Below are 24,004 nucleotides of genomic sequence, written 5' to 3'. Positions count from 1 at the left end.
TGCGATCGAGTACTTGTCGTAACGTGCTTGGACTGGACATGGATGCTCTCTGCCATGCATCAGACCTCAGCGCTGAAATATCACAATATTCATTTAATTTGTTCATCTAAATCTAATAATTTTTTGGATCGATCCTTTCTTGGTTAAAGGAATATTATATATATATATATATATATATATATATATATATATACAGTTCCGCTATTCTGAGCGACACCCAGTGCGCGCCCCGTGAGCGCCTAGATCTCGATCGTCCGCCCGCGATCGCGATAAACGTGAGCCGTCCGATTGCACAGTGTTTCTCCTCGGACCTTCGCCGCTTCCCGCTGCTCGTTCATCGCCGTCCGACCACCGTCGGCTGCCGAACCGGACCCGTTGGAACCGCAACTCGCAGGTGGTCCGGCGGTGGCCGGATTTCGGCCCAATCCGGCCGGAATTCGATGCCGGAATGTGCGCCAGCGAGTTGCGGTTCCAACGGATCCGGTTCGGCAGTCGTCGGTGGTCGGACGGCGAAAGCGGATGGAGGTCGGCGATCGGCGCGCACGGGCGTGTAGGAAACCGTCGCTATAATAGCATTTCTGTATATATATATATATATATATATATATACAGTTTTGCTATTTTGGGCGACAGTTTCCTGCGCGTCCCGTGAGCGCCTCCATCCGAGCCGTCCGTCCGTCCGATCGCATGATCTGAGCCGTCCGATTGCACAGTGTTTCTCCTCGGACCTTCGCCGCTTCCTGCCGCCCGTTCATCGCCGTCCGACCACCGCCGGTCGCCGGACCGGGCCCGTTGGAACCGCAACTCACAGGCGGTCCGGCGGTGGCCGGATTCCGGCCCCGATTCGCTGGCGGCGATTTCGGCCGGAATTCGGCCAGATTCCGGCCGAATCGGGGCCGACAGTGGCGCCAGGCACTGTTGCCCTTGTTTCGGCCGGAATTCCGGTCGGATTCCGGCCCAATCCGGCCGAAATCCGATGCCGAAATGTGCGCCGACGAGTCGCGGTTCCAACGGGTCCGGTCCGGCGGTCGGACAGCGATGAACGGACGGCGTAAGCGCGTGAAGATCGACGGTCGGCGCGCACAGACGCATAGGAAGCCGGCGCTCATAATAGCAAAATTCTATATATATATATATATAGTTGGCCATTCACTGTGTATGCTCGTGATGAGTTTACCTGATCGAAGGCACCCCAGTCAAAATCAGCAGCTAGCTTGTGCAATCTGTTTGAAATTAATTAACTTCTTTAATTAATTTAAGCACTTTCAGACTGCGAGTTCATTCTCCACGATTCTGTCCCGATGTATCGAATTAAAGAGCTGATTTTTAAGCAGAAAACTTGTCCTTCTCTTTTTTTCTCTTTCTCATTATAAAAATCATACGCTACATGAAAAATGTAACATAAAATTCAATATAACACACTCAACTGCATGGATGTGGACCTCATTGCATAGATATAGGACTCACTGCATGGAGTGTATCATGTTGAATTTCATACTACATTTTTCATATAGTAGTGTATCATTGCTCTTCTCATTATATTTTACTTTTACGTTTCCAATTATATATTTTCCAAACAAATCAGTCAAAATACTTTAGGAACTATTAATTAATTAATTAGCTAGCATGTGTATAATTTTAAGTGGAAATTATAAATAATCACATTCATAAATTTTCAATTGAAATTGTTATCACGATCAACCTTTTAATTAATCGTTTTGAGATTTTTCAAATAAATTTGCTAGTTAAAAAGTAAGAGTAAAGCCCGTTTGGATATATATATATATAGTTCATGAATAAATTAATGAAGAAAAAAAAAAGTGAAATTAATAAATATATTAAACAATAGTAATAAATTTATTCGCCATGATAAATGCAAAAATTATATATAATAATAAATATATTAATATTTATTTATTTATTTATTGAAACTTTGAAGAACAATCTATTACTCTAGAAAATACAATAAATTATTATCATGAAAATTTAATATGGAATCAGGAGGACAAGGCAAGGGAGACACGTAGGACAGAAAGAAAATGGTGAGATGACACGTGGCCCAATCACAACTTCCAGCACCCTATCTGCAGCGACCATAATCTTATCCTTATCGATTGGACTAATCGCGATCTAAAACTAACGCAGCAGCAGCAGAACTGCAGAAGAGCGCAGCGAAGCAGAGACATGGCCGCGACCGCTTGCTTCCTCCACCATCTCGTTCCCTCCACAGCCGCCACGGCCGCCTCGCGGGCCTCCTCCCCCCGCCTCGTGCCCAAGCCCAACCACCTCCTCTGCAGGGCCTCCCAGAAGCCGGCCGCTTCCGTCGACGACGACAACACCGCCGCCGTCTCCCGCCGCCTAGCGCTCGCAGTCCTCATCGGCGCCGCCGCAGTCGGCTCCAAGGCCGCCCCTGCCGACGCCGCCTACGGAGAAGCCGGTAATTAGTTCGTGCGCCAATTGGAATTCCTTGGTCAATTAGGAATCGCGCCAAATTATATAATTTTGAAACAAATGATCGCAGCGAACGTGTTCGGGAAGCCGAAGAAGAACACGGACTTCATCGCGTACAATGGGCCGGGGTTCAAGCTTTTGCTCCCGGCGAAGTGGAACCCGAGCAAGGAGGTGGAGTTCCCGGGGCAGGTGCTGCGCTACGAGGACAACTTCGATTCCAACAGCAGCGTCACCGTCATCGTCACGCCCACCACCAACAAGACCATCGCCGACTACGGCTCCCCGGAGGAATTCCTCAGCAAGGTTTAATACATCCCATGCGTTTGTAATTGTTTTGGAGAAGGACAAGAATGACCAAAACATGTACTTCGATTTTCAGTTTGATTACTTGCTGGGGAGACAGACATACGCAGGCAAGACTGATTCCGAGGTAATTAAACAGTCAGTTATATAACTCTCAATCTACTTGTAATGAGCAGAGAGCGTATTAATTTATATGTACAATTCCGTTTTTATTCGAGCAGGGAGGATTTGACCCTAACGATGTGGCGAAAGCGAACATCTTGGAGACGTCGACGCCGGTGATCAACGGGAAGCAGTACTACTTCGTCTCCGTTTTGACGCGCACAGCCGACGGCGACGAGGGCGGGAAGCATCAGCTGATAACGGCGTCCGTGTCCGACGGAAAACTGTACATCTGCAAGGCTCAAGCTGGCGACAAGAGATGGTTCAAGGGAGCCCAGAAATACGTGGAAAAAGCATCGAGTTCCTTCAGCCTTGCATAGGGAAATTTATATTATGGAATTGTTGTGAATGAGTAGAACGCTATCAGATCTGCATGAGAATGTTTATCGATGTCTGATCGTCAGCGAAGATTATGGGATTTCCGTTTGTCGATCGAGCTGGTGTATGTATATGCTACATCTCAATCTTAATCAATCTCTGGCATTAATATGTCTACTTTCTACAAGAAAACAGGTTGTGAAGTAGCTTATAGATAAGTTGCAGCAGATCTACATGCTTTTGGAGTGGTAAAACAGTTGAATAAGGGGGGAATGACAAATAAACTGATTGATAATATAGAGAACAGATAGTATCATTATAAGCAATAATATGAGAACAATAATAAATCTATAATCACAGTACTAAATCAGATGAATATCCTATAAACACATCTTCTTTCTAACCTCAGAAATCTTCTCATCGACATGGGAATCCAGATTTTTTTTTAAAAAAAATGGAAAAACGATCTCATTCATATGATTTGAATCGCCAAGAAATGATTGCGCCCACACATGTTAAATTTTTATTAAAAAAATGCATCCGTTCTAGGCAAAAGATCGTGAATGAATGAGCTATTGGTGATTAGATGAACATGGATGCAATGACTCCTCCATAGACTCCGATTAAGAAAATAATTCTCGAACTTAAGGAACTCGCAATATGGATTAGAATGCGATAAGATGGAAATTGACAGGACCACTCCAACGCCCAAGTTAATAGGAGATTCTCAGGTGAAGAAGATAGTAGGAAAATGTGATTGTATTTGTGTGCATACCTGCACTTATGGAAGCCGCGGGCTTCCTTTTATATTACTGTTGATCTTCATGTTTCCATTACTTGCGCCGTTATCAATCATGTTCAGGTCATGGAAATGTCACGTTGTCCCATGTTCTCCGCTTTCATCGTGAAGTTGGTATAATAGCGAAATGCCCTCCCACGTTTTCCGTATTTGTTGAGCGAATAACCAAGACAGTGACCCCAGAGTGTAGTTGGGCGTAAAGGAGCCAGAGGGCCAAGCTAATAGAGGTAAGGCGTGACCGTAGTGAGGATGTCGAGGCATGGCCTAAGTGAGGGTGTCGAGCACGATCGAACTGAGGGTGTTGGACGTGACTGAACTAAAGGTATCGAGTGTGACCAAGCTTTGGATGTCGACCATGACCGAACTGATCAGGGTGTCTGGCATGGTCGAGATGAGGATGTAAGGAATGGGCGAGATGAGGATGTCAGGCATGGCCGAGCTGAGAGTGTCTGGCATGGTTGAGGTGAGGATGTCAGGCATGGCCAAGGGGGGTGTCGGGCATAGCCAAATTGAGGATGTCAGACATGATCGAGTTGAGGGTTGTCAGTCGAGTTGAGTGTGTCAAGTGCGATCGGGCTAAGGGTGTTAGCCGCGGTTGAGTTGAGGATGTTGGTGCACGATGGAGCTGAAAGGTTGTCACCCGAGTTGAGGGGCGTAAGACATAGGGTCTAAGTGTCTTGGCTCAAAAAGGCTGAACGAGCCCGACTCAACTTTGGCTAATTAACCCTAAGTCGGATTTAATTTTGATCGAAATAGGTTGACTTCGACTTATAGCTCAATTTGACTGTGACCTGATCCAACGGTGCCATGTGTAAGTTATGCATCTCCACCGCATCAGCATCAAATGAGTTAAATGGACTGAACAAGATGGTTGCCCCCAACAACACAAGATGAGCCAATGGATTGACCAGGTAAGCGAAATAAACCAATCAGATTGGACGAATCAAAGGGACTGGGAGAGCTAGTGGAACTAAATGTAAGAGGTGGGGCAATTCACTCGATCGAGCAAGCTGCTGGACCTATCTGCACTAGATGAATGTCTTGTGCAATTGACCTGACTTGAATTGATGGGCTTTATCAACCTAGCCGGCTTAATATAATCAAGCCTATTGAGCTAGAGTTACCAAGCCGATTGGCCATAATAGGTCATGCATGAGCCAGACACCCGAGCGAGTGAGCCAAGTGCAGTCGAATAAGATCAGAGAGATTATATTAGATTAGATCGGAAGAATCAGTCATCCTAATTTATCTAAATTAATCAGATCCAGATGTATAGCCGACTGATATATATATATATATATATATAAAAGAAAAGAAAATGCTGGCAGACACTTAATCGCATGCTTTAATGATCTTCATCTGCAAATTAATGATGCAAACTGTTGTTACTTAAACGACTCTTAAACCACAGCTCACTTGGCAACCGCATTGGAAGCCATTATTTAAGTTGGGTGGGAACTGCTATCAATTTCCAGACAACCTGTTTCCAGGAGCAGCAGCCCCATCCTTTTCCAGGACCAGCTGCCTCTTAATTATCTGAACACACTTAAACACAGGAAAGAAAGCAAAAAAAAAAAGTTGTGAAACGTTCGATGGATTTCTAAGGGGGCGTTTGGTTTGGAAAATGTTTTCCATTTTCTGTTTTCCATTTTCTATTTTTAATTTTCCATTTTCTGATCTAGTTTTCAGAAAACAGAAAATGCGTTTGGTATGATATACTGTTTTCTGTTTTCTAGAAAAGGAAATTGGAAAATACGTTTGGTTCGATAAATTAGAATTAACTGATTTTATTAATTATATTTTTTTATTTTTTAATTAAAAAGGAAATCTATCTCAAAATAAGAATTAATTATTAAATTTTCATTAAATCCTAACTTAAAAAATTAAAAAAAAAACCACGGAGAGAAAAATAAAAAAAACGCACGGAGAGAAGAAAATCGCGAAGTCGCGAGGGCCGTGCGCGGAAGGCTTCGCCGGGCCTGCGCGGCGCCTCCGGTGGCGTCGCCGGGCTCGGGCGGCGCGTCCGGTGGCGTCGCCGGGCCCGGGCGGCGCGTCCGGTGGCGTCGCCGGCCCAGACATCGCCGGATTTGAAGCTGTGCTCGCTGTGCTCGTCACAGATGTATAACCTAAATCACCGCCGCCGACTGATGCCACAGAAGGTCGCCTTCCTCCTCCGCCGCCGCCGACTGATGCCACAGAAGACCGCCGCAGCTCTGCCCCTCCTTTGCTGACCATGCCGCCGCCTTCCTCGCTCAAACGGTATCGCTGACCTTTATTTGCTCGTCGAAGGGAAAACGCCGCGTTTTCCCATTTTCCATTCCCAACGGAGTTTTTAGAAAACGATGATTCAGCGTTTTCTGTTTTTCTGAAAAACGAGTTCTCATTTCCCAGAAAATGAAAAAGAAATCACAAACCATTCAGCGTTTTCCATTTTCCTTGGAAAATGGAAAATGGAAAACGCGGAAAACGCTGAAACCAAACGCAGCCTAATTGTTTCCAGTTAAAATGTTCAGATGAGTTCGTTGAATATTTATTTATACGTGAGACTTTTGTGTATTTTTTTTTTTTTCTCTGAAAGTTTCACTCGTGAAAGGTCAAATCCATTTGCAAAATTTACTGGATTTTTGACATTACTAAAAGTAGAAATGCGATCGTAGATTCCTCGGGGTAAAACTGGAAACCGACATTTTTCAATTTCCGTCGACATTGGAAGCGCTGTCGTCGGGCAAGCATCCGTGCGGTTCCAGCTCATGAATTCGACTGCTATCTCTCTCTCTCTCTCTGCCTGCCTGCCAATATATTTCTCTGCAGATCGTCGATCTCCGAATCGTCCTTCGCCCCTTTCACTCGCGCACTGCCTGCCACAGAGACGCTTTCTTCTTCGCTCCGGCCCGACGCCCCCGCCGGTGTAAGGAGACATAGAGCAAGGCCCGCCGCCGACGCCGTTCTATCAGTTTCAATGGACCCTTGCCCCTTCGTCCGCGTCCTCGTGGGGAACCTCGCCCTAAAAGTCCCTGCAGCCGCTCGCTCCGTCGGAGGCGCCGGCGTGCACCCTTCCGCTCACCCCTGCTTCGCCACCGTACGCCTCCACAACCTCCCCTCCAGCCAGACGTCCTCCGTCCCGCTCGTCCCGGCCGACCACGGCGCCGATGCGCCCTCGGCCTCGACCGCGCTCGCCGCCGGATTTCACCTCTCCATGACCGACATCGACCGGCTCGCCAGGAAGTCACAGTCGCTCTTCTCCTCCGCCTCCGGCGCTGCGACTACGAAGCTGAAGGTTAAGATCTACTCGGGCCGCCGGGGGACATCCTGCGGGGTGCGATCCGGGAGGCTCTTGGGAAAGGTGTCGCTGCCACTGGATTTCAAGGCGGCGGCGGAAGGGAAGGCGGTGGTGTTCCACAGAGGCTGGGTCGGGTTAGGAAAGGGGGCGGGCAAGGCGCAGCTCTACCTGACAGTGACGGCGGAGACGGACCCCAAGTTCGTGTTCGAATTCGACGGGAAGCCGGAGCATAGTCCCCAGGTGTTCCAGGTCCAGAATAACAGGGGAAGGCAGCCCGTCTTCACCTGCAGCTTTAGCTGCCGCCACCACTCCGGCGACTCCAACTGGCGATCGAAGTACGTAACGCCAACTTCTTTGAGTTTTCCGACGACAACTACTCTGTTTTCATACATTTCATCCGCCACGATTGTTGAATAGTTCATTTTGTTCTCTACTTCCAGATCGATGCCATTGGAGTCGAGTAGTGCCAGGAACTGGTCGTCGTCCTTCGTGCCGGGTAGGGAGGGGCTGGGAAAGGAGCGCAAGGGCTGGTCCGTCACTGTCCACGACCTCTCCGGCTCGCCCGTGGCCCTTGCCTCCATGGTCACCCCTTTCGTCGCCTCCCCCGGCACCGACCGCGTCAGCCGCTCCAACCCAGGCGCCTGGCTCATCCTCCGACCCGGCGTCGTCGGCACCTGGCAACCCTGGGCCCGCCTCGAGGCCTGGCGTGAGCGCGGCGGCCCCTCCGGCGACGGCCTCGGCTACCGCTTCGAACTCCTTTCCACCAATCCCTCCGACCCAGGCGTGTGCCTCGCCGAGTCCACCATCAGCGCCTCCAGAGGCGGTAAGTTCACCGTCGACCTCACCAGCGCTTGCGGCAGCCCCCTCGCCCGATCCTCCTCCTCCCTCCACCCCTGCGGAGAATCGACGACGCCCTCGTCAGACTACGTCGGGTTCGTGATGTCGTCGACGATCGCAGGCGAGGGGCGAAGCGCCGTCGGCGTCCGCCCGAAGGTGGAGATCGGAGAGCGGCACGTCCAGTGCGCCGACGACGCGGCCGCGTTCGTGGCAGTCGCCGCGGCCGTGGATCTCAGCATGGAAGCGTGCCGCCTCTTCTCCAACAAGCTCCAGCGGGGGCTTTCGTTCTCCAACTTACTGCGCCGGCAATCCTCCAGTCCAATCTAGAACTATAAAACTACTCAAAATCTCTTCTCTGAATGTACAGATCCAGATGGATCAATATTCTATTAGATTCGTTCTTTTAGTGATTTTTCTTGTCAATAATTCTGCTTAACGGAGAGTTGTAACATTTGTTTGTTCGATGACGGAGGAATGAACGATTGCATGTGGATTCTGGCGAGTTTTGTCGGCGTGCGGTTGTAAGGTTTGAGTGAGCAGGCCGACCAGAGGCATGGCGTAGGGCGATCGATGGGAGGGGGGACTTGGTCCCTCTCTCCTGCCATCACATCCCAGTCGTCCTCCGATCCTTTCTTTGCCCTTTGAACGAGTGTGGGCTAAGCAACGACAGCTAGACGTGGTTCCCATTGGCAGCTCACTTACAGTTCAGCACCAGAGCACATGGAATGAGTACGACGACGGTCACAACGGCCAGCTTTGGCTCAGAATCTGAGAAAGCTGCCGCAGTACGTACTACTCTCAGAATTTACGCTCAGTTAAAACATGAAAATCATAAAATTTTGTGCTTTCGCCGCTCTCTTTATTTATCTCATCTAGTAGCGATAACTGATGAGAAGAAGGTGATGCTCCAGGCAAGGTTGTCAAATTTACGATTTCAGTGTCGACTCGATTAGGAATGCATAAATTTGTATCGTAAATTCGTATTGTAAATTCGTACGAGTTTACAGATAATCCAAAAAATAGTTATAAAATATCAAATAATATATATTTGATCATAACTTCATAAGAACAATCACTATTTCACATATCTAATAAAAAAACATAAACATAGTTATCAACAACATGTTTTCACATATAAAAAAAGACTAAACATGAAAAGATATGAAATTTTCAAAATTTATGTTTCAACATCAAGTTACAAAATGACAAATTTAAAATTTCATACAAAAATAGTCCAATAGATACACCAAATAAGCTTCCATTGTCCAAATTTGATAAAAGGAAACATCAAACAAAGATTTCCTTTGTTTATCGAGTTTACCGAGTTTGACCGAGTTGACTCGCGAGTTTATCGAGTTTACCGAGTTGACTCGCGAGTTTACGAGTTTACAAGGGGGGCCCGATTTTAAGCTGATTCAACACGGAATTGAAATAATAGTTCGTAAACTCACCGAGTTGACTCGCGATTTTGACAACCTTGGCTCCAAGCCAGCGTGTTCAAGGTGTGCATCGCTTAGGGTTGCTAAAGTGGATATGAAAATTGATTAATACGAGACAGATTTATTAAAGTAGATAAAGATTGAATCTTAATAAAACTAAGATAATACCTCCTACTAATATAAATATGTTCGTATATTTATAATATAGGACTTCTGATTGTATTTCAATCTATTTCTCAAACAAAGAACTATTCCCTTACTGGTCTGGGTCCCAACGCCCCCAATGACACCACATAGATTGGTCTGGGTCCCAACGCCCCAGTGGCACCACATAGATCTGCTTTGATACCATTGTTAGATCCAATGGAATTCATATATATATCTCTAAAATGATATGATATTGTCTACTTTAGGACTTACACCCTCATGGTTTTTATTTTTAGACTTTATCCAAAATATATATCCATTTTATAATTTCAGGATCTTTTTTATGTATTTTTAATGTGAGACTTTGATTGTATTCCAACACGAACGTATGAGATCGTTGGAATAACGGATTTCATCTTTAACAGAAGAGGTGTGCATTGTTGGGGATTTGAGCGGGTTGAGTGATCCAGTTGAATCAGGAGATGAGTTGACTTCGCTCATTGTATCTACAACCAAACTCTTTCAATAGATCGGATGTGCGTCAAGTCGGCTCTTATCGGGTTGGCTTCTGTCAAGTGGGTCCTTCTCCAGTCGGCTTTTGATGAGTAGACCCTTCTCAGATCGGAAGTGCAAGAACTTTGACGAACATCTTTGGCGACTGTGACTTGGTAAAGTAAACTAAGAGGACAGTAAAACTTAGAAGGGAGGTCAATATGTGTTCTTTAACATAAAACCTAATTGTTCTTTGAATATAACCCATAATTAATTTTTTTTCTCCGTGATGCATTTGCCGAAAGTATAATCGAGATAAGGGTTCGAATCTTGGCGAAGGTAGGCAATACCCTCCTACGTCGTGACCAACTGTAGTTTCTCGATTTACCTCCTCATAAATGATCGTGGGACTGATCGTGTGGGACCGCTAAGATGACATATTCCACCTTTGCAAAAGATGAGCTAAATAGATCAAATGGTTTAAATGATAGTAAACATGTTGGAGGCAAATTAAGCAGGATGAATTAGACGAATTAGATGAATCAAGTGAGCCAAATAGGAAAGTCAAACAAATAAAGTCGACCAACTAGCTAGATGAATTGAAAGGATAAGTATGCAAATGAGCTAACCAAATTGGACACCACAATTAAGAGAAAATTACTAGATTAAATAAAACAATCCAAGCAAATATAAAATTTTAATCATTTAGAGCTATTCTTCTCCGTAAATTAATCATTGAATCCGTACGCTCATTGTTTATAGAATTGTGATCCTACGTAGAATCAATTTGGGATCAGAATCGGATTATAAAATTGTACGATCCTATATATAAAAAATCCTTGAAATTTTATGCTACATTATTAATAATTATAAAAATATCTAAAAAAATTATTTATATATAAATACATTAATAATTTTGCATATACATGCAACTGTCGATATTCGACACCACATATGATGTTATTATATATACAAATTTAAATTAACTAGTAATTGACGTCGGATAGACTAACAATTATTTTGTAGGGGTAGTACTAATAAAAGAATAAGACATAGAAAATCACCAAACATAGAGAGTTCTTCTTGAGGTTTAAAGAATAATATTAACTCAAAATAAATAAAGATAATGCCCTAATATCAACTAAATAAATATTTAAATAGTCTTTAAATCTTAAAAATACAAAAGGCCAAAATAGCCATTGTAAAATGACTAAAATTCTTCATAACTTTTGAAAAAATTTAAATTATTTTTTGAAGATAAGAGTGGATTGTTATGAGTCACTCTATAATAAATGTTAAGTGGTTATGGGACCGACCATTGGACGATAGATTTTATCTTTATTGAAAAGATATATGAGTGTAAACTCCTAATTTGGAATGTGATATGAATTTGAACGAGAATCCACCTCATCATAGAAACAAGACAATGAAAGAAGAAGATTAACTTATTGGACTCTGGGACCAGCCAAAGTTGAATCGGTCAATATTTTCCTATTTAACGATTACTCCACGATATTGCTTGACTCTACCCTCTGACCTTTTCCACCATTTTCCGTGTCCGCCAACTCCCTTCCATGTCCGCCGTTTGACATTTTGTGCCTTTCCGATTCCGCCAGTTGACATTTTGCGACCCTTTCAAACTTCGAACCACTCGGTCAAACTCACCAGTTCGCCAATACCTCCATTGCTTCCTCGTCTATATATTCATCTCCGACCATCTCCCAAGTATTCAATTCCTCGCTCGGCGCCGTGGGTTATTCCAAACCCCTCGTTGATTTCTTTAGCATCCTCGAGTCGACCTGCCGTACGTTTTCCTTCTCCATCTTCTCAATTCACAGATTTTTGATCAATCCATTCGAGCCGGCCGCCACCATGCTGAGCAAGCGAAGCGGCGCCGCGGCGAGCAGGCTCATAAGCCGGTGCGTGAAGGCGCCTGTGCGCGTGCTGTCCCGGGCGTGCGACCTCTACGTGCGCGGCATCACCAGCTGCGGGACTAAGATTAGCTACGGCGGCGCGGTCGGGTTCGGCCAGCAAGCCGCGACCATGCTTCCCCGGAGCTTCAGCGTCCAGTCCGGGAGGTCCAGCGTCTCCGGCGACGAGGACTTCCGTGACCTTGTCATGGCTGCAAAGGGACGTCGTCGGTGCCGCCGCCGCCGCAGCGGCGGTGGTTCCGAGGAGCCGGACCGTGGCGATTGGGAGGATCGACGAGGATAAGCCATGCGTGTTCGAGGATGACCTGAGGCGTGGTTCCGATTATCTGTTCCCGAGGAGCCGGAGTTACGCGGTGGCGGCGGCGGCGGCGGCAAGGGGAGGCGAATTGCGCCGTTTGTTTGACCGTCCACGTCGATTTGTCTTCCTTGAAGATGAAGTGGAAGTGTATTCTTTTGTTTGTGGATTATTTGTGTACAAAGTGGTGGTGTATGAATTGAGCACAATTAAGTGTTTGTTGAATTTATCCCAAAAAAATCATATTTTAATTTAAACCATTTGTTACATATCATATTTTCATATTTAAATTTTTCTGAAAGACTAATTAAGGCTAAACCAAATAAGTTTAAGGGATATTGCGGGTCTAATTGGAGCTCAATTAAGTTGTAATTAGATTTAACAGGGTTCAAATACGAGTCAATTTGGACCGGATTTGGTTGAGTTGAGACCAAACCGAAACAGGATGGGGTTGTTGGGTTTGATCCGATTCGGTTCGGTCTTATTTGTTGGGTTCAGTGAGGGTCTGGAGATATATCATTCAGGAGCCCGTCTAGCTTCTTTACCCTATCCGCTTTAGTTGTTATTATCATCGATGACACCCTGCGCCATCCCGATCGTGCGATTAACCTATATGCAACCGATGTCCAACTTCAATTGGTGTTTCCTTTTCAGGCTCCTCGTTCTTCTCCGAGACATGGTCCCAAACATCAACTGGGATAAAAGATGGCCTTACGCCTTTTCGTTTGTATTTGTAGAGCAAATCCTTATAAAATTTGACACATCATGCATTATTCCATATTTCTTTAAATATCTTCTCGTGCCCTAACTCCCAAGTATATTTTTCTATAAAAAAAGTTTAAAAATTAGTATAAACAAATAAAACTTTTGATAATAAAAAAGACTTACCAAAAACTTCTAATAGTAAAAGTCTCGCATGCCGTCATTGATATGTCTCCAAGTAATACTTGAAAGACAGGCTCTCTCTCTAAATTTACTAGATATGTAGGCCACAATTCGATGATCATCTGAATTAAAACTGCATTATAAAACATATAAATATTAGACATATGTTATAAAAAATTATATGAATTGAAAAGTACTAATAACACCAATACTTACTACTCGTAATAACTCGCAAGACAGTCTGGCCACCGAGTGTTGTTACCTGGTCTGACATATCTATATCTATAAAATAATATTATAACACATACACATTCGAAATAATAATGAAATCGTTAGTGATATATACATATGCCAAAATAAACAATTTTAACTTGTTATGAATTAATTTACAATAATGCTAATATTCAATATCGTTACAATTTAAATCATCCACATTAACATTTTTAGGATCTTCCTTATTAGACTCAATTAGTTCAACAAGCTCCTCACTATTGGACATGTCTCCATCATCTATCTCCAGGTAAGGTATATAATTAACATCTATAAGTAAGATGGATGTTGATTGAATTAGGAATTTACTAAATGTATCTCTACTTCTTCATTTTAAAATGCATCATGATGTTGTGCTGTGTTGGAGTTCGGAATTTCTATGGTAGAATAAGCCTTCGTACGACAGACAGCTAACCATTCATTAACTATTCATGTCTTCGTCAGATATTCAAAGTAGAAAACCTGACCCGCTTGTATCATAAAAATGAAAGGTCCAAACTTGTTAAACCTTTTATTTGCATTAACCTCAACTAAATTATAATTTGAGTTATTTTGGTTCATATTTTGAAAGTCAGATCATACTAAGAACATTCGAATAACACACACCTTTTTATGGGTAAGGTAGGATGTCTAATTTCAATGATTTCTTCAAGTTTCCCGTAATAATCAAACTCTGAATTATTGGGGAGCATGGTCAGTTAGCTGGAGGAGTTCGCCGAAGGAGAGGTTGCCGGGAGGAGAGCACGCTGCATGCGAGCAAATCGTCGGGAGGGAGGTCAGTTCACCGAGAAAGGGAAAGGGTCACGCAGGTGGAGAAGAAAAGGATCAGGAACCCTAAAAATCACGATATTAGTGACGGAAATAAAAATTAGCGACGGAATTTTAATTCCGTCGCAAAAACCATTGCTAAAATAGGGTTTGGCTAACCCATAAATTAGCGATGAAAATTAAAATTCCATCGCTAAGTTAGCGACGGATTAGCGATTCCATCGCTAAGTCATATTTTCGTTGCTTTATATATTAATTTCGTCCCTTATTTAGGGATGAAATTATTATTTCCGTCGCTAAAATCGTGACGGATATACCTTTCGTCGTTATTGTCGTCGTTATTTTGAGGTGTTATAACGATGGTTTAGCGATGAAAATAATTTTTTGTTAGTGACAAAATGATTATTTCCGTCGCTAATGTTAGTAATGGAAAATTTCCATCGCTAATGTTAGCGATGGAAAATTTCCGTCACTATTTCATGGTTTCTTGTAGTGTTCATATCCATGCATGAGTCATATTGGAAGCATACCCATCAAGAAATTTTATCTATTTCAACCAACTATATAAAGTTTGCTTACCTTCTCTGTCTAACGTACAAGAAGCTTTTGAAAATTGATTTCTTGCTTCATTTTGATATAATTCAGGTATATTAACCAATCCTTTTAATTCCTCTCGTGATTTTACAATATCTTTATATAGTTCTTCTAGGAATATTCATCACTATATTGAATATATTATCGAAAAAAAATTTCTTGACATGCATCACATTTAAATTATATCGAATCAATAAATATTTTCAATATTGCAGGTCCCAGAAAATACTTATTTTCTTCCAATCACATTTGCACATCCTAACAATATATTTATTTATCCCATCATAATTATGATTATATACTGGTAGGAATTCATAACTGTTTATTTGGTCAATGATTTCAGCACCTGACTTCATTGTTGGTCACTACAAGAAAATCGGTCTTTAACAACACTCAAAAGACATCGATTTTGTCATAAAACCGATGTCTTTTACTTTTTTACAACGATTTTAAGAAAAACCGATGTCTTTGAGAGGTTGATGGGAGACTACGACAACGATTTTTGGAGGATACAACAACGGTTTCAAAACTGTTGTCTATGTCCGCCTACAACAACGGTTTTTGAAGACTACAACAACAGTTTGAAAACCGTTGTCTATTTACGGTTTCAACAACGGTTTTGGAAGCTATAACAACAATTTAAAACCGATGTCTATTTGCGCTTTCAACAACGGTTTTGAAAGCTATAATAACAATTTAAAACCGTTGATTGGAAACTACGACAACGGTTTTTGGAGGAAACAACAACGGTTTTAAAACCGTTGTTTATGTCCGCTATTTTGGGACTATAACAACGGTTTTTGAAGACTACGACAACGATTTGAAAACCGTTGTCTATGTGGGACGACAACAACGATTTTAGAAGCTACAACAACGGTTTTAAAACTGTTGTATATTTGTGTCAAAAAAAAAACCCACACACAGTACATAAAAATTTAGACAAATATAAATTAGTATTTATAAATTAATAAAAATTTAAAATCGTGGTTACTTACGTTTATAAAATCATTTTAATTATATGTATAAATTAATAAATGATTAAAAAATCTCTTTAGACAAATATAAATTAATATTTATAAATTTAATTATATGTATAAAATCGTTTATAAAAATTTTGTTTTCATTTACGTTTTGTAAAATACTTTCAAAAAAAATAAATACGGAAAAATTTGTCTCGCGGAGACGAACCAAACGAAATTTGTTTGGACCAAATCGGAGATCGTTTGACCCCTGATCCAAGCGAACCAAACTTAAATTTGGTTTGCTACAGTACCGGTTCAGATTGAGTTCGATTTGGGTTCGGCTGATTTAAGTTGGCTCGACCAGATCAGTAGGGTTTAGGCTTAGTGGTTATTGGATTTGGATCTTGGATATCACCCTACCCGTTAATCTAAAAACCATTCTATAAGGAATCTAGTAACCTAAATCGCGACACTTCCCCCGATCGCTCTTCACCGCGTCTCCTCATCCTCGTTTGCGTCGCCTCCGCCGAAGCTGAGGGAGGAAGCCCTAGCGCCGGTGCCAAATCGGCAAGGGAAGCCGACGATTGGAGGTGGGGGCTTGAGTCGGTCGGCGACGGCGAGCGAGAGAGAGGCTGGTGGCGTCGGGCTGAGCAGTCGGGCGGCAGCGATTCAAGCGGCGAATGATCGCGGCGAGAAGGAGAACGAGCTCAGATCGATCGGTAAGAGGTTGTTATTGGATTTCTGTGATTTTTGTGGATCTCGTTCGGATTTCTGAGGGTTATTCTGATCGGCAGATTTAGAGCAAGTTTTTGGTTTCGGTTCGGCCACCAGCAAGAACAAGAAGGAGAAGAGGAAGCCGAGAGGTAAGGGGAAGCAAGCTAGGGTTCCGTTTGTTCAGTTCCTTGAGTTGGATGGATTTCTATCTACTCGGATTTTGATGGTGTTGTTCCCACAGTTCCGTGAGGTGGCTGCCGATCGGTGCTTGAGAAGTTTCGGTTGGAAGGGCTGCTCTGCAGGCTAGTTGCTTCCACAGCACAGCCGAGAGTCGCCTCCGATCTAGCTGCTGCCGATTTGGAATTTAGCAACTGTGCTGGTGAGAAATTTCTGACTCATTTGAAGATGAGATCTTAGATTGGTTATTAGATTTATTGTTGTGTTGGTTGCTTGGATTTGCGGTGGAATTATGGGCAGTTCATGGTTGATTATGTGTGATCTGCAGATTGGATTCGAATTAGGGGCTTGAACGGGCCTAAATTGAGGTAAGCACTCTTGATCTAGTTCTTGTTCAATAATAAATCTGGAGATATTGAGTGGATTTAGACTGATGTGTTGGGAAATCCAGATTGGTGGATTCTGTTGCTTGGACTCTTAACTAGAGTATCTTTTATCCCTCACACTTCCAATTCTATCCAATTTAAGCATGATTTGCTAGTTTTATTTCATTTCTATTACTCTGACTACTCAGTGACATTCGACTATCTTTGGAGTAGATTTTTGTATATATAATATCCTCTTCTGTAACCTCTATTAACAATGCTTGAAATTTTCTAGGGCATGTTCCATCATTAAGGGAAGGATATGCAACAAGTGGAAAAGGATATGCAAAAGCTCCGGTCAAAACAGGCAGATTTGAATAACTCAAAATCCAAGTTACCATCAGGTCATTAATGCACTATGAAATGCCTTTCATTAAAACCTTGAAATAACATGTATGGTTTGTTTTTCAGACACAGTAAGCTGTAGGTACTTGTAATTATTAGCTCATATTTTATATTGCAGTAGATTAGTCATTATTCTCATTAATGTTTCTCTGTTCGTTATGTGGATTTACTGCAAGATTTGTTGCTGGTCAAGAGGAAGTCTTAATATCAGTAGTTATTTTGTTTAGGTATTGATACATCATCATCAGAGTATGTTTTTCTCTATGAATGCAGGTTGCACCTCATTTCTTCTGTACTGCTGTAGTCATACTTCTCTGTGGTTGTATGAATACATGGATAGATCTGTGATAAAACTCAACAAGCATAGTCCAAGTGAACATTTTAAGTATTTTTATTGATATTTTACATAATTTACTGACTTTCCTGTTCATTATTTCTTGGTTGTAGGCACACTTCAATGATATGGTACTAGTGAATAATCTTAGTTTCGTTTCTTTGAAGCTACTTCGAAAGAGCAAGAATGAAGTTGTGCCAGAGAACAAGGATGATGGTGATTCAGATGAGGACAAAGAGGATGATGATGAACAAGATGGCGAAGACCAGGAAGAGGACGATGGGGTTGAAGGTGATCCTTCTGGGGATGAAAACGCTGAGGGTGTGTAATATATTGGTGGAAGAATATTTGTGTTAGTTACTTTTGGTTATTTGTAAATATTGAGGTGATTAAATATATCGGTGCTTTGCTATTTGTGATTTGTTGGGTGAATTTATAATATTATGATAATTTTGTACTCTTGCTCGATTATAATTTACAAACAACATAAAAAAAAGTGTTATTACAACAGTTTTAGATTCAATGACATCGGTTTGGAAGCGTTGTCATTAAGTGATATTACATCGGTGAAAAACCGTTGTTAAAATTGATGTTAAACATATATTACATCGGTTTTACACCGTTGCAAAATCGATGTCGTTATGATATTACATCGGTCGAAAACCGTTGTTAAAATTGATGTTAAACATATATTACATCGGTTTTACACCGTTGCAAAACCGATGTCGTTGAGTGATATTACATCGGTTTTACATCGGTTACAAACCGATGTCGTTGAGTTGTATTACATCGGTTACAAACCGATGTCTAAAATGTCAGACCTTTTACAACGCCTTCATAGACATCAGTCGATTTTCTCATAGACATCGGTTTTCCACCGATGTCTATGACTGTTTTTGTTGTAGTGGGTGGTAATTTTTTGACTACAATATTCTTTAAAAAATTTCTCTTATTTCTCCTGAAAGGGTGTTCAACTAGTAAAAATTTACGATGATTATTAAACTAGATATAAGTAGTTTGGAGAAGCACAAAGCGAATACCACAACGCTGAGATCAAATTGCAAATAACCTTAAGTTGTTCCCCTTCCACTACAGCCGAGCTTTGATCATAATCAACACAACCATTACAAGATCAGTAGGACATATTACAAGATAAACATAAAAAAATGTAGATCGCCTAAATTAGATGTCGACGAATTCAGCCAAATTGGGCCCGACGTCGACAAGCTCAGCCAAGTCGGGCCCGACGTCGTCGAGCCCGACGCTGCCGAGCTCGGCCAGGCCGGGCCTGACGCCGTCGATCTCGGCTAGGCCTAGCCAACACCGTCGATCACGCCCAAAATGGACCGGTGTCAGGAGAAATCAGAGGAGTTGAGAAATCAGTGTTAGAGAATCTTATTGGTGTCGGGATATCAGAGATCGGGAGAAGATCGGAGGAGCACCAGCGACGAAGAAATCAGAATCGGGAGAGAAAATCATGAGGGAGAAAGAAGTTTTGGTTGGAAACCCTAAAAAACGTGATTTTAGCGACGAAAATAACATTCAATCACTATTCCGTCGCTAAAATAGAGACGGAAGTAAACTTTTGTCGCTAATTTAGTGACGTCGGACGTAAACTTCTGTCGCTAATTTGGCGACAGAATTTATTTTGGTTGCTAATATAATGATGGAAATAAATTATCGTCGCTAAAGTGATGATGAAAATCTAATATAGCTAGCGATGGAGATTTTCATTCCATTGTTATTTTAATGATGAGAAGATTTAATTCCGTCGCTAAAATATAATATAGCGATGAAAATTTAATTTCTTTGCTATATTAGTGTGACGAAATTAAATTTTCGTTGCTAACATAGATTATTCTTGTAGTGTCAACCAAATAAATAGGACAAGTCAGACAAATCAAGTAGACCAACTAGCTAGATGAATTAAAAGGATAGACTTAGTGGGTCAAAGATGATAAGTATATCAAATGAGCTATGCAAATTGGACACCACAATTAACTAGAAAATTAGTAGATTAAATAAAACAATCCGAGCAAATATAAAATTTTAATCGTTTAGAGCTATTCTTCTCCATAATTAATCATTGATTACTTACACTCATAGTTCTTAGGATTGTGATCTTACGTAGAATCAATATAAGGTCGATCAGATCGTAAAATTATACGATTCTATCAAAAACTCTTAAAATTTTATGCTACAAGATTAATAATTAGAAAAATATCTAAAAAACTTATTTGTATATATATGCAACGATGATATTTGACACCACATATGATATTATTACATGTATAAATTTAAATTAACTAGTAATTGACGTTAGACATAATAATAATTATTTTATAAGGGTAGTATTAATAAAGAATTAAGACCTAGAAACTCATCAAACTTAGAGAGTTCTTCTTGAGGTTTAATTGAATAATATCAATTCAAAATAAAACTAATGCCTTAACCTCAACTAAACAAATATTTAAATAGTATCTTAATCTTAAGATACAAAAAAAAAAAATAACTATAGTAAAAGGATTAAAATTCTTCGAGCCTCCAACAAAATTTTAAACTATTTTTTGAATATACAAGTAGATCATTACGGATTACACCTTATAGTAAATGTAGGTATCTGAACGAGTTCCAATTTGAATATTTGATATATTATAAGTTTTGTGATTTAATCCGAGTCAAAAGTTGTAACATTTCCTATCCTATTTTGATTCTAGTCCAATCCTATTCTGATTCTGTCGATCCCATCGATTGTTCTGATATCATCACAAAAAATGATTTTGCACGATCTAGGAGCGATTTGGTGCTTTCAAATCGTAGGATCATCCGGATCTCGATTTTACAAACCATGCTTACTCTATTCTATCCGGATCAGCCATATTGTTTAGAGATATATGAGTGTAAACTCCTAATTTGGACTGTGGTATTAATTTGAACGAGAATCCACCTCATCACACAAACAAGACAAAGAAAGAAGATTATCTTGATTGGACTCTGGGACCGACCGAAGTTGAATCGGTCAATATTTATCTTGCTTTTTATATTTTTTATATTTTCCTATTTAACGATTACTCCACGATAATGCTTGTCTGTTCTCTGACCTTTTCCACCATTTCCGTGTCCACCAACTCCCTTCCATGTCCGCTGCTTGACATTTTGCGACGCTTCCGATGCCGCTATTTGACATTTTGCGACCCTTTCAAACTGCCAACCACTCGGTCAAACTCACCAGTACGCCAATACCTCCGTTGTTTGCTTCCTCGTCTATATATTTATCTCCGACCATGCATCTCCTAAGTATTCAATTCCTCGAAACCCCTCGTCGATTTCTTTAGCATCCTCGAGTCGAGCTGCCGTACGTTTTCCTTCTCCATCTTCTTAATTCACAGATTTTGATCAATCCATTCGAGCCGGCCGCCACCATGCTGATGAGCAAGCGAAGCGGCGCCGCGGCGAGCAGGCTCCTAAGCCGGTGCGTGAAGGCGCCGGTGCGCGTGCTGTCCCGGGCGTGCGACCTCTACGTGCGCGGCATCACCAGCTGCGGGACCAAGATGAGCTACGGCGGCGCGGTCGGGTTCGGCCAGCAGGCCATGCTTCCCCGGAGCTTCAGCGTCCAGTCCGGGAGGTCCAGCGTCTCCGGCGACGAGGACTTCCGTGACCTCGTCATGGCTGCAAAGGGCACGCCGCCGCCGCCGCAGCCGGCGGTGGTTCCGAGGAGCCGGACCGTGGCGATTGGGAGGATCGACGAGGATAAGCCGTGCGTTTTCGAGGATGACCTGAGGCGTGGTTCCGATTATCTGTTCCCGAGGAGCCGGAGTTACGCGGTGGCGGCGTCGGCGGCGGCGGCCAAGGGGAGGCGAATTGCGCCGTTTGTTTGATCGTCCACGTCGATTTGTCTTCCTTGAAGATGAAGTGGAAGTGTATTCTTTTGTTTGTGGATTATTTGTGTACAAAGTGGTGGTGTATGAATTGAGCACAATACCCTGATGGTCGGTGGAAATTTTCGTGGAATCGGACCCCAGGGATTGAGTCAAGATTGACTGAGATTTATCATGAATTGAGCACAATCAAGTGTTTGTTGAATTTATCTCAAAAAAAACCAATTTTAATTTACAATTTATTCTGAAAGACTGATTAAGGCTAAACCAAACAAGTTTAAGGGATATTGGGGGTCTAATTGGAGCTCAATTAAGTTGTAATTAGATGTAACTGGGTTCAAATACGAGTCAATTTGGACGGGATTCGGGTAAGTTGAGACCGAACCGAAACAGGATGGGGTCATGGGGTTGTTGGGTTCGATCCGGTTCGGTTATTTGTTGGGTTCAGTGAGGGTCTGAGAGATATATCGTTCAGGAGCCCGTCCAGCTTCTTTTCGTACCCTATCCGCTTCAGTCGTTTGCGTCGCCGACGCCTCCCCGCGCCGTCCCGATCGCGCGATCAACCTCTCTGCGACCGGCGTCCAACTTCTTGGTGTTTCCTTTTCAGGCTCCTCGTTCTTCTCCGGGGCCTGGACCTTGTCCCCACACCGCCAGACTTGCGTCCTTCCACGTGCGGGTAGCATTCCTGCGGAGGCAGCAAAACCTTCTTCAGATTCAACAGGGACCTCTCTTCCTTCCTCCTTGCACTTGTGCGCGGGTCGCTGTCTTCCTATCGTCCTCCTACCGGCATCGCTCCGTAGCCGTTGCCACTTTTTGGGTATGTGTCTGGTCATCCACCCATGTGAAGCAGGAAGTTTGACATACAGAAAGCGCTACTGCAATCGCCTTGGATGTTGGATAAAAAAAAATAGTTTTTTAGCTTCATGAACATTAGCAAGTTAATCAAATGTTAATGTCAGGCAAGGTTCGTTACTGATCATGAATTTGTGTCTAGATGCATCGAATTTTCAAGCTCTTAGTAGACTTTCTGAAAACTTAAAGTTCCGGAGATATTCACCCAAATTCTGTTGGTAAAACGATCTTATACTCCTCTTTACTAATTTCACTTATTGAAAAAAGGTGATACATCTTCATAGTCCCTTGAGTGCATGAGTATCTTACTCGTAGAAAAATAATTTCCTACTTATAAACTGTAATTATATTAGTAACCAACATGATCCCTGTCGAGTTTTGTCTCTTCTGGGTTCCTTCTATCTTTTATCGTCCTGTTCCAGGTGGATGTTGCCCCTAGCTTAAATTGATAACATATCTATACACTTCGCCAATGCTATTAAAGCTATCTTGACAGGCAACACAGAAACATTTAATCTCTTGTTTGATGGCAAGCTTAAGAAATATCAACAGCATTTACTCATCCCTAGTACATGGGACTGCTTGATATTCCAATAAACATATTTAAATGTTATTTTAGATTTTTTGAACTAATTCTCAAAAGAAGCTAATCTTTGTAAGGCTTTATCAGTGGCGGTCTTGATTTGCAATTTATTCCATGATTTTTTTTTTGAGATTGAAATTTATCTTTCCATTTTTTGGAGCTTGATTGTGCTTTTTATTTAGTCTTAGTAACCTAGTTTGCGAGAAGAATACCACCCAATAGGAAAACTTGAAATGAGTTCAACAATGGTTAGGTTGCTTCCGGTGGATGCTGGCTGGCTTGGCAAGGTCAGTGCTAATTTCTAATGTATTATTGACAACATTATTTTTGGGTTCTCAATTTTCTTCTTTGATGTTAGAACGAGGTGAAGAGATTAATTTTAAGTAAAGGAAGAGGTCCTGTGATGGTTGTCAGGGCGTATTAGCTTCTAAATCATTGGAGTGCCAAAAGACAAATGTAAAGTACCCAGGGAAGGAGGTTCCACATTGGAGTTTTAGGTGCCAGTGGTTATACTGGAGCTGAGGTACAAATTTCTTGTTCCCATATGGGCTTACTTTCTGTAGAAACTCATACTATACTAATTTAATTTTATATTTTTGTTGTATATTTGAGCATGATATTGTGTTTCATCTTTATGCTGATTTCTTTATTTATTCAAATTTGTTATTCTATAGAAGCTTGAAATTTAATTGTTAGGCTTTCATTTTAAATTTTCTTACTAAATCATGTGAGTCAACATTCTAATGTCATGAGTCTTAAAACT

At 42.0% G+C, this 24,004-nt stretch overlaps 3 protein-coding genes, 1 long non-coding RNA gene and 1 pseudogene across 5 annotated transcripts; all 5 read left to right on the top strand.

Annotated features, from left to right (window-relative positions):
- The first annotated feature begins 2,147 nt into the window (after nt 1-2,147).
- On the top strand, nt 2,148-3,405 carry LOC141833530 (oxygen-evolving enhancer protein 2, chloroplastic-like). The gene is made up of 4 exons (XM_074721003.1): nt 2,148-2,437; nt 2,522-2,754; nt 2,831-2,881; nt 2,976-3,405. Exons 1-4 carry the CDS (start codon nt 2,185-2,187, stop codon nt 3,234-3,236), a joined length of 798 nt encoding a protein of 265 aa, XP_074577104.1. The 5' UTR covers nt 2,148-2,184; the 3' UTR covers nt 3,237-3,405.
- A 3,449-nt stretch (nt 3,406-6,854) lies between these two features.
- On the top strand, nt 6,855-8,652 carry LOC141834095 (uncharacterized). Its single transcript, XM_074721544.1, has 2 exons — nt 6,855-7,648; nt 7,754-8,652. Exons 1-2 carry the CDS (start codon nt 6,993-6,995, stop codon nt 8,475-8,477), a joined length of 1,380 nt encoding a protein of 459 aa, XP_074577645.1. The 5' UTR covers nt 6,855-6,992; the 3' UTR covers nt 8,478-8,652.
- Nucleotides 8,653-11,976: 3,324 nt separating this feature from the next.
- LOC141834189 (uncharacterized) lies at nt 11,977-12,641 on the top strand (annotated as a pseudogene).
- A 3,782-nt stretch (nt 12,642-16,423) lies between these two features.
- Nucleotides 16,424-18,378, top strand: LOC141834151 (uncharacterized). Of its 2 annotated transcripts, none has more exons than XR_012602258.1 (6): nt 16,424-16,652; nt 16,728-16,796; nt 16,889-17,026; nt 17,153-17,192; nt 17,485-17,593; nt 18,096-18,378. It is a non-coding gene; the product is annotated as an uncharacterized LOC141834151 (long non-coding RNA). The 2 variants fall into 2 exon arrangements; XR_012602257.1 differs by having other exon boundaries at nt 18,042-18,378.
- Nucleotides 18,379-21,166: 2,788 nt separating this feature from the next.
- Nucleotides 21,167-21,861, top strand: LOC141834176 (uncharacterized). The gene has a single exon (XM_074721626.1). The coding sequence runs from the start codon at nt 21,351-21,353 to the stop codon at nt 21,804-21,806; it is 456 nt and encodes a 151-aa protein (XP_074577727.1). The 5' UTR covers nt 21,167-21,350; the 3' UTR covers nt 21,807-21,861.
- The last annotated feature ends 2,143 nt before the right edge of the window (nt 21,862-24,004 follow it).

The sequence above is a fragment of the Curcuma longa genome, chromosome 8, assembly GCF_044706935.1.
Source record: "Curcuma longa cultivar G26 ecotype Majalengka, Jawa Barat chromosome 8, ITB_CL_G26_1.1, whole genome shotgun sequence".
NCBI classification, from domain to species: domain Eukaryota; kingdom Viridiplantae; phylum Streptophyta; class Magnoliopsida; order Zingiberales; family Zingiberaceae; genus Curcuma; species Curcuma longa.
Note: the sequence above shows the minus strand (reverse complement) of the source record. Positions and strands in the feature narration are given on the sequence as shown.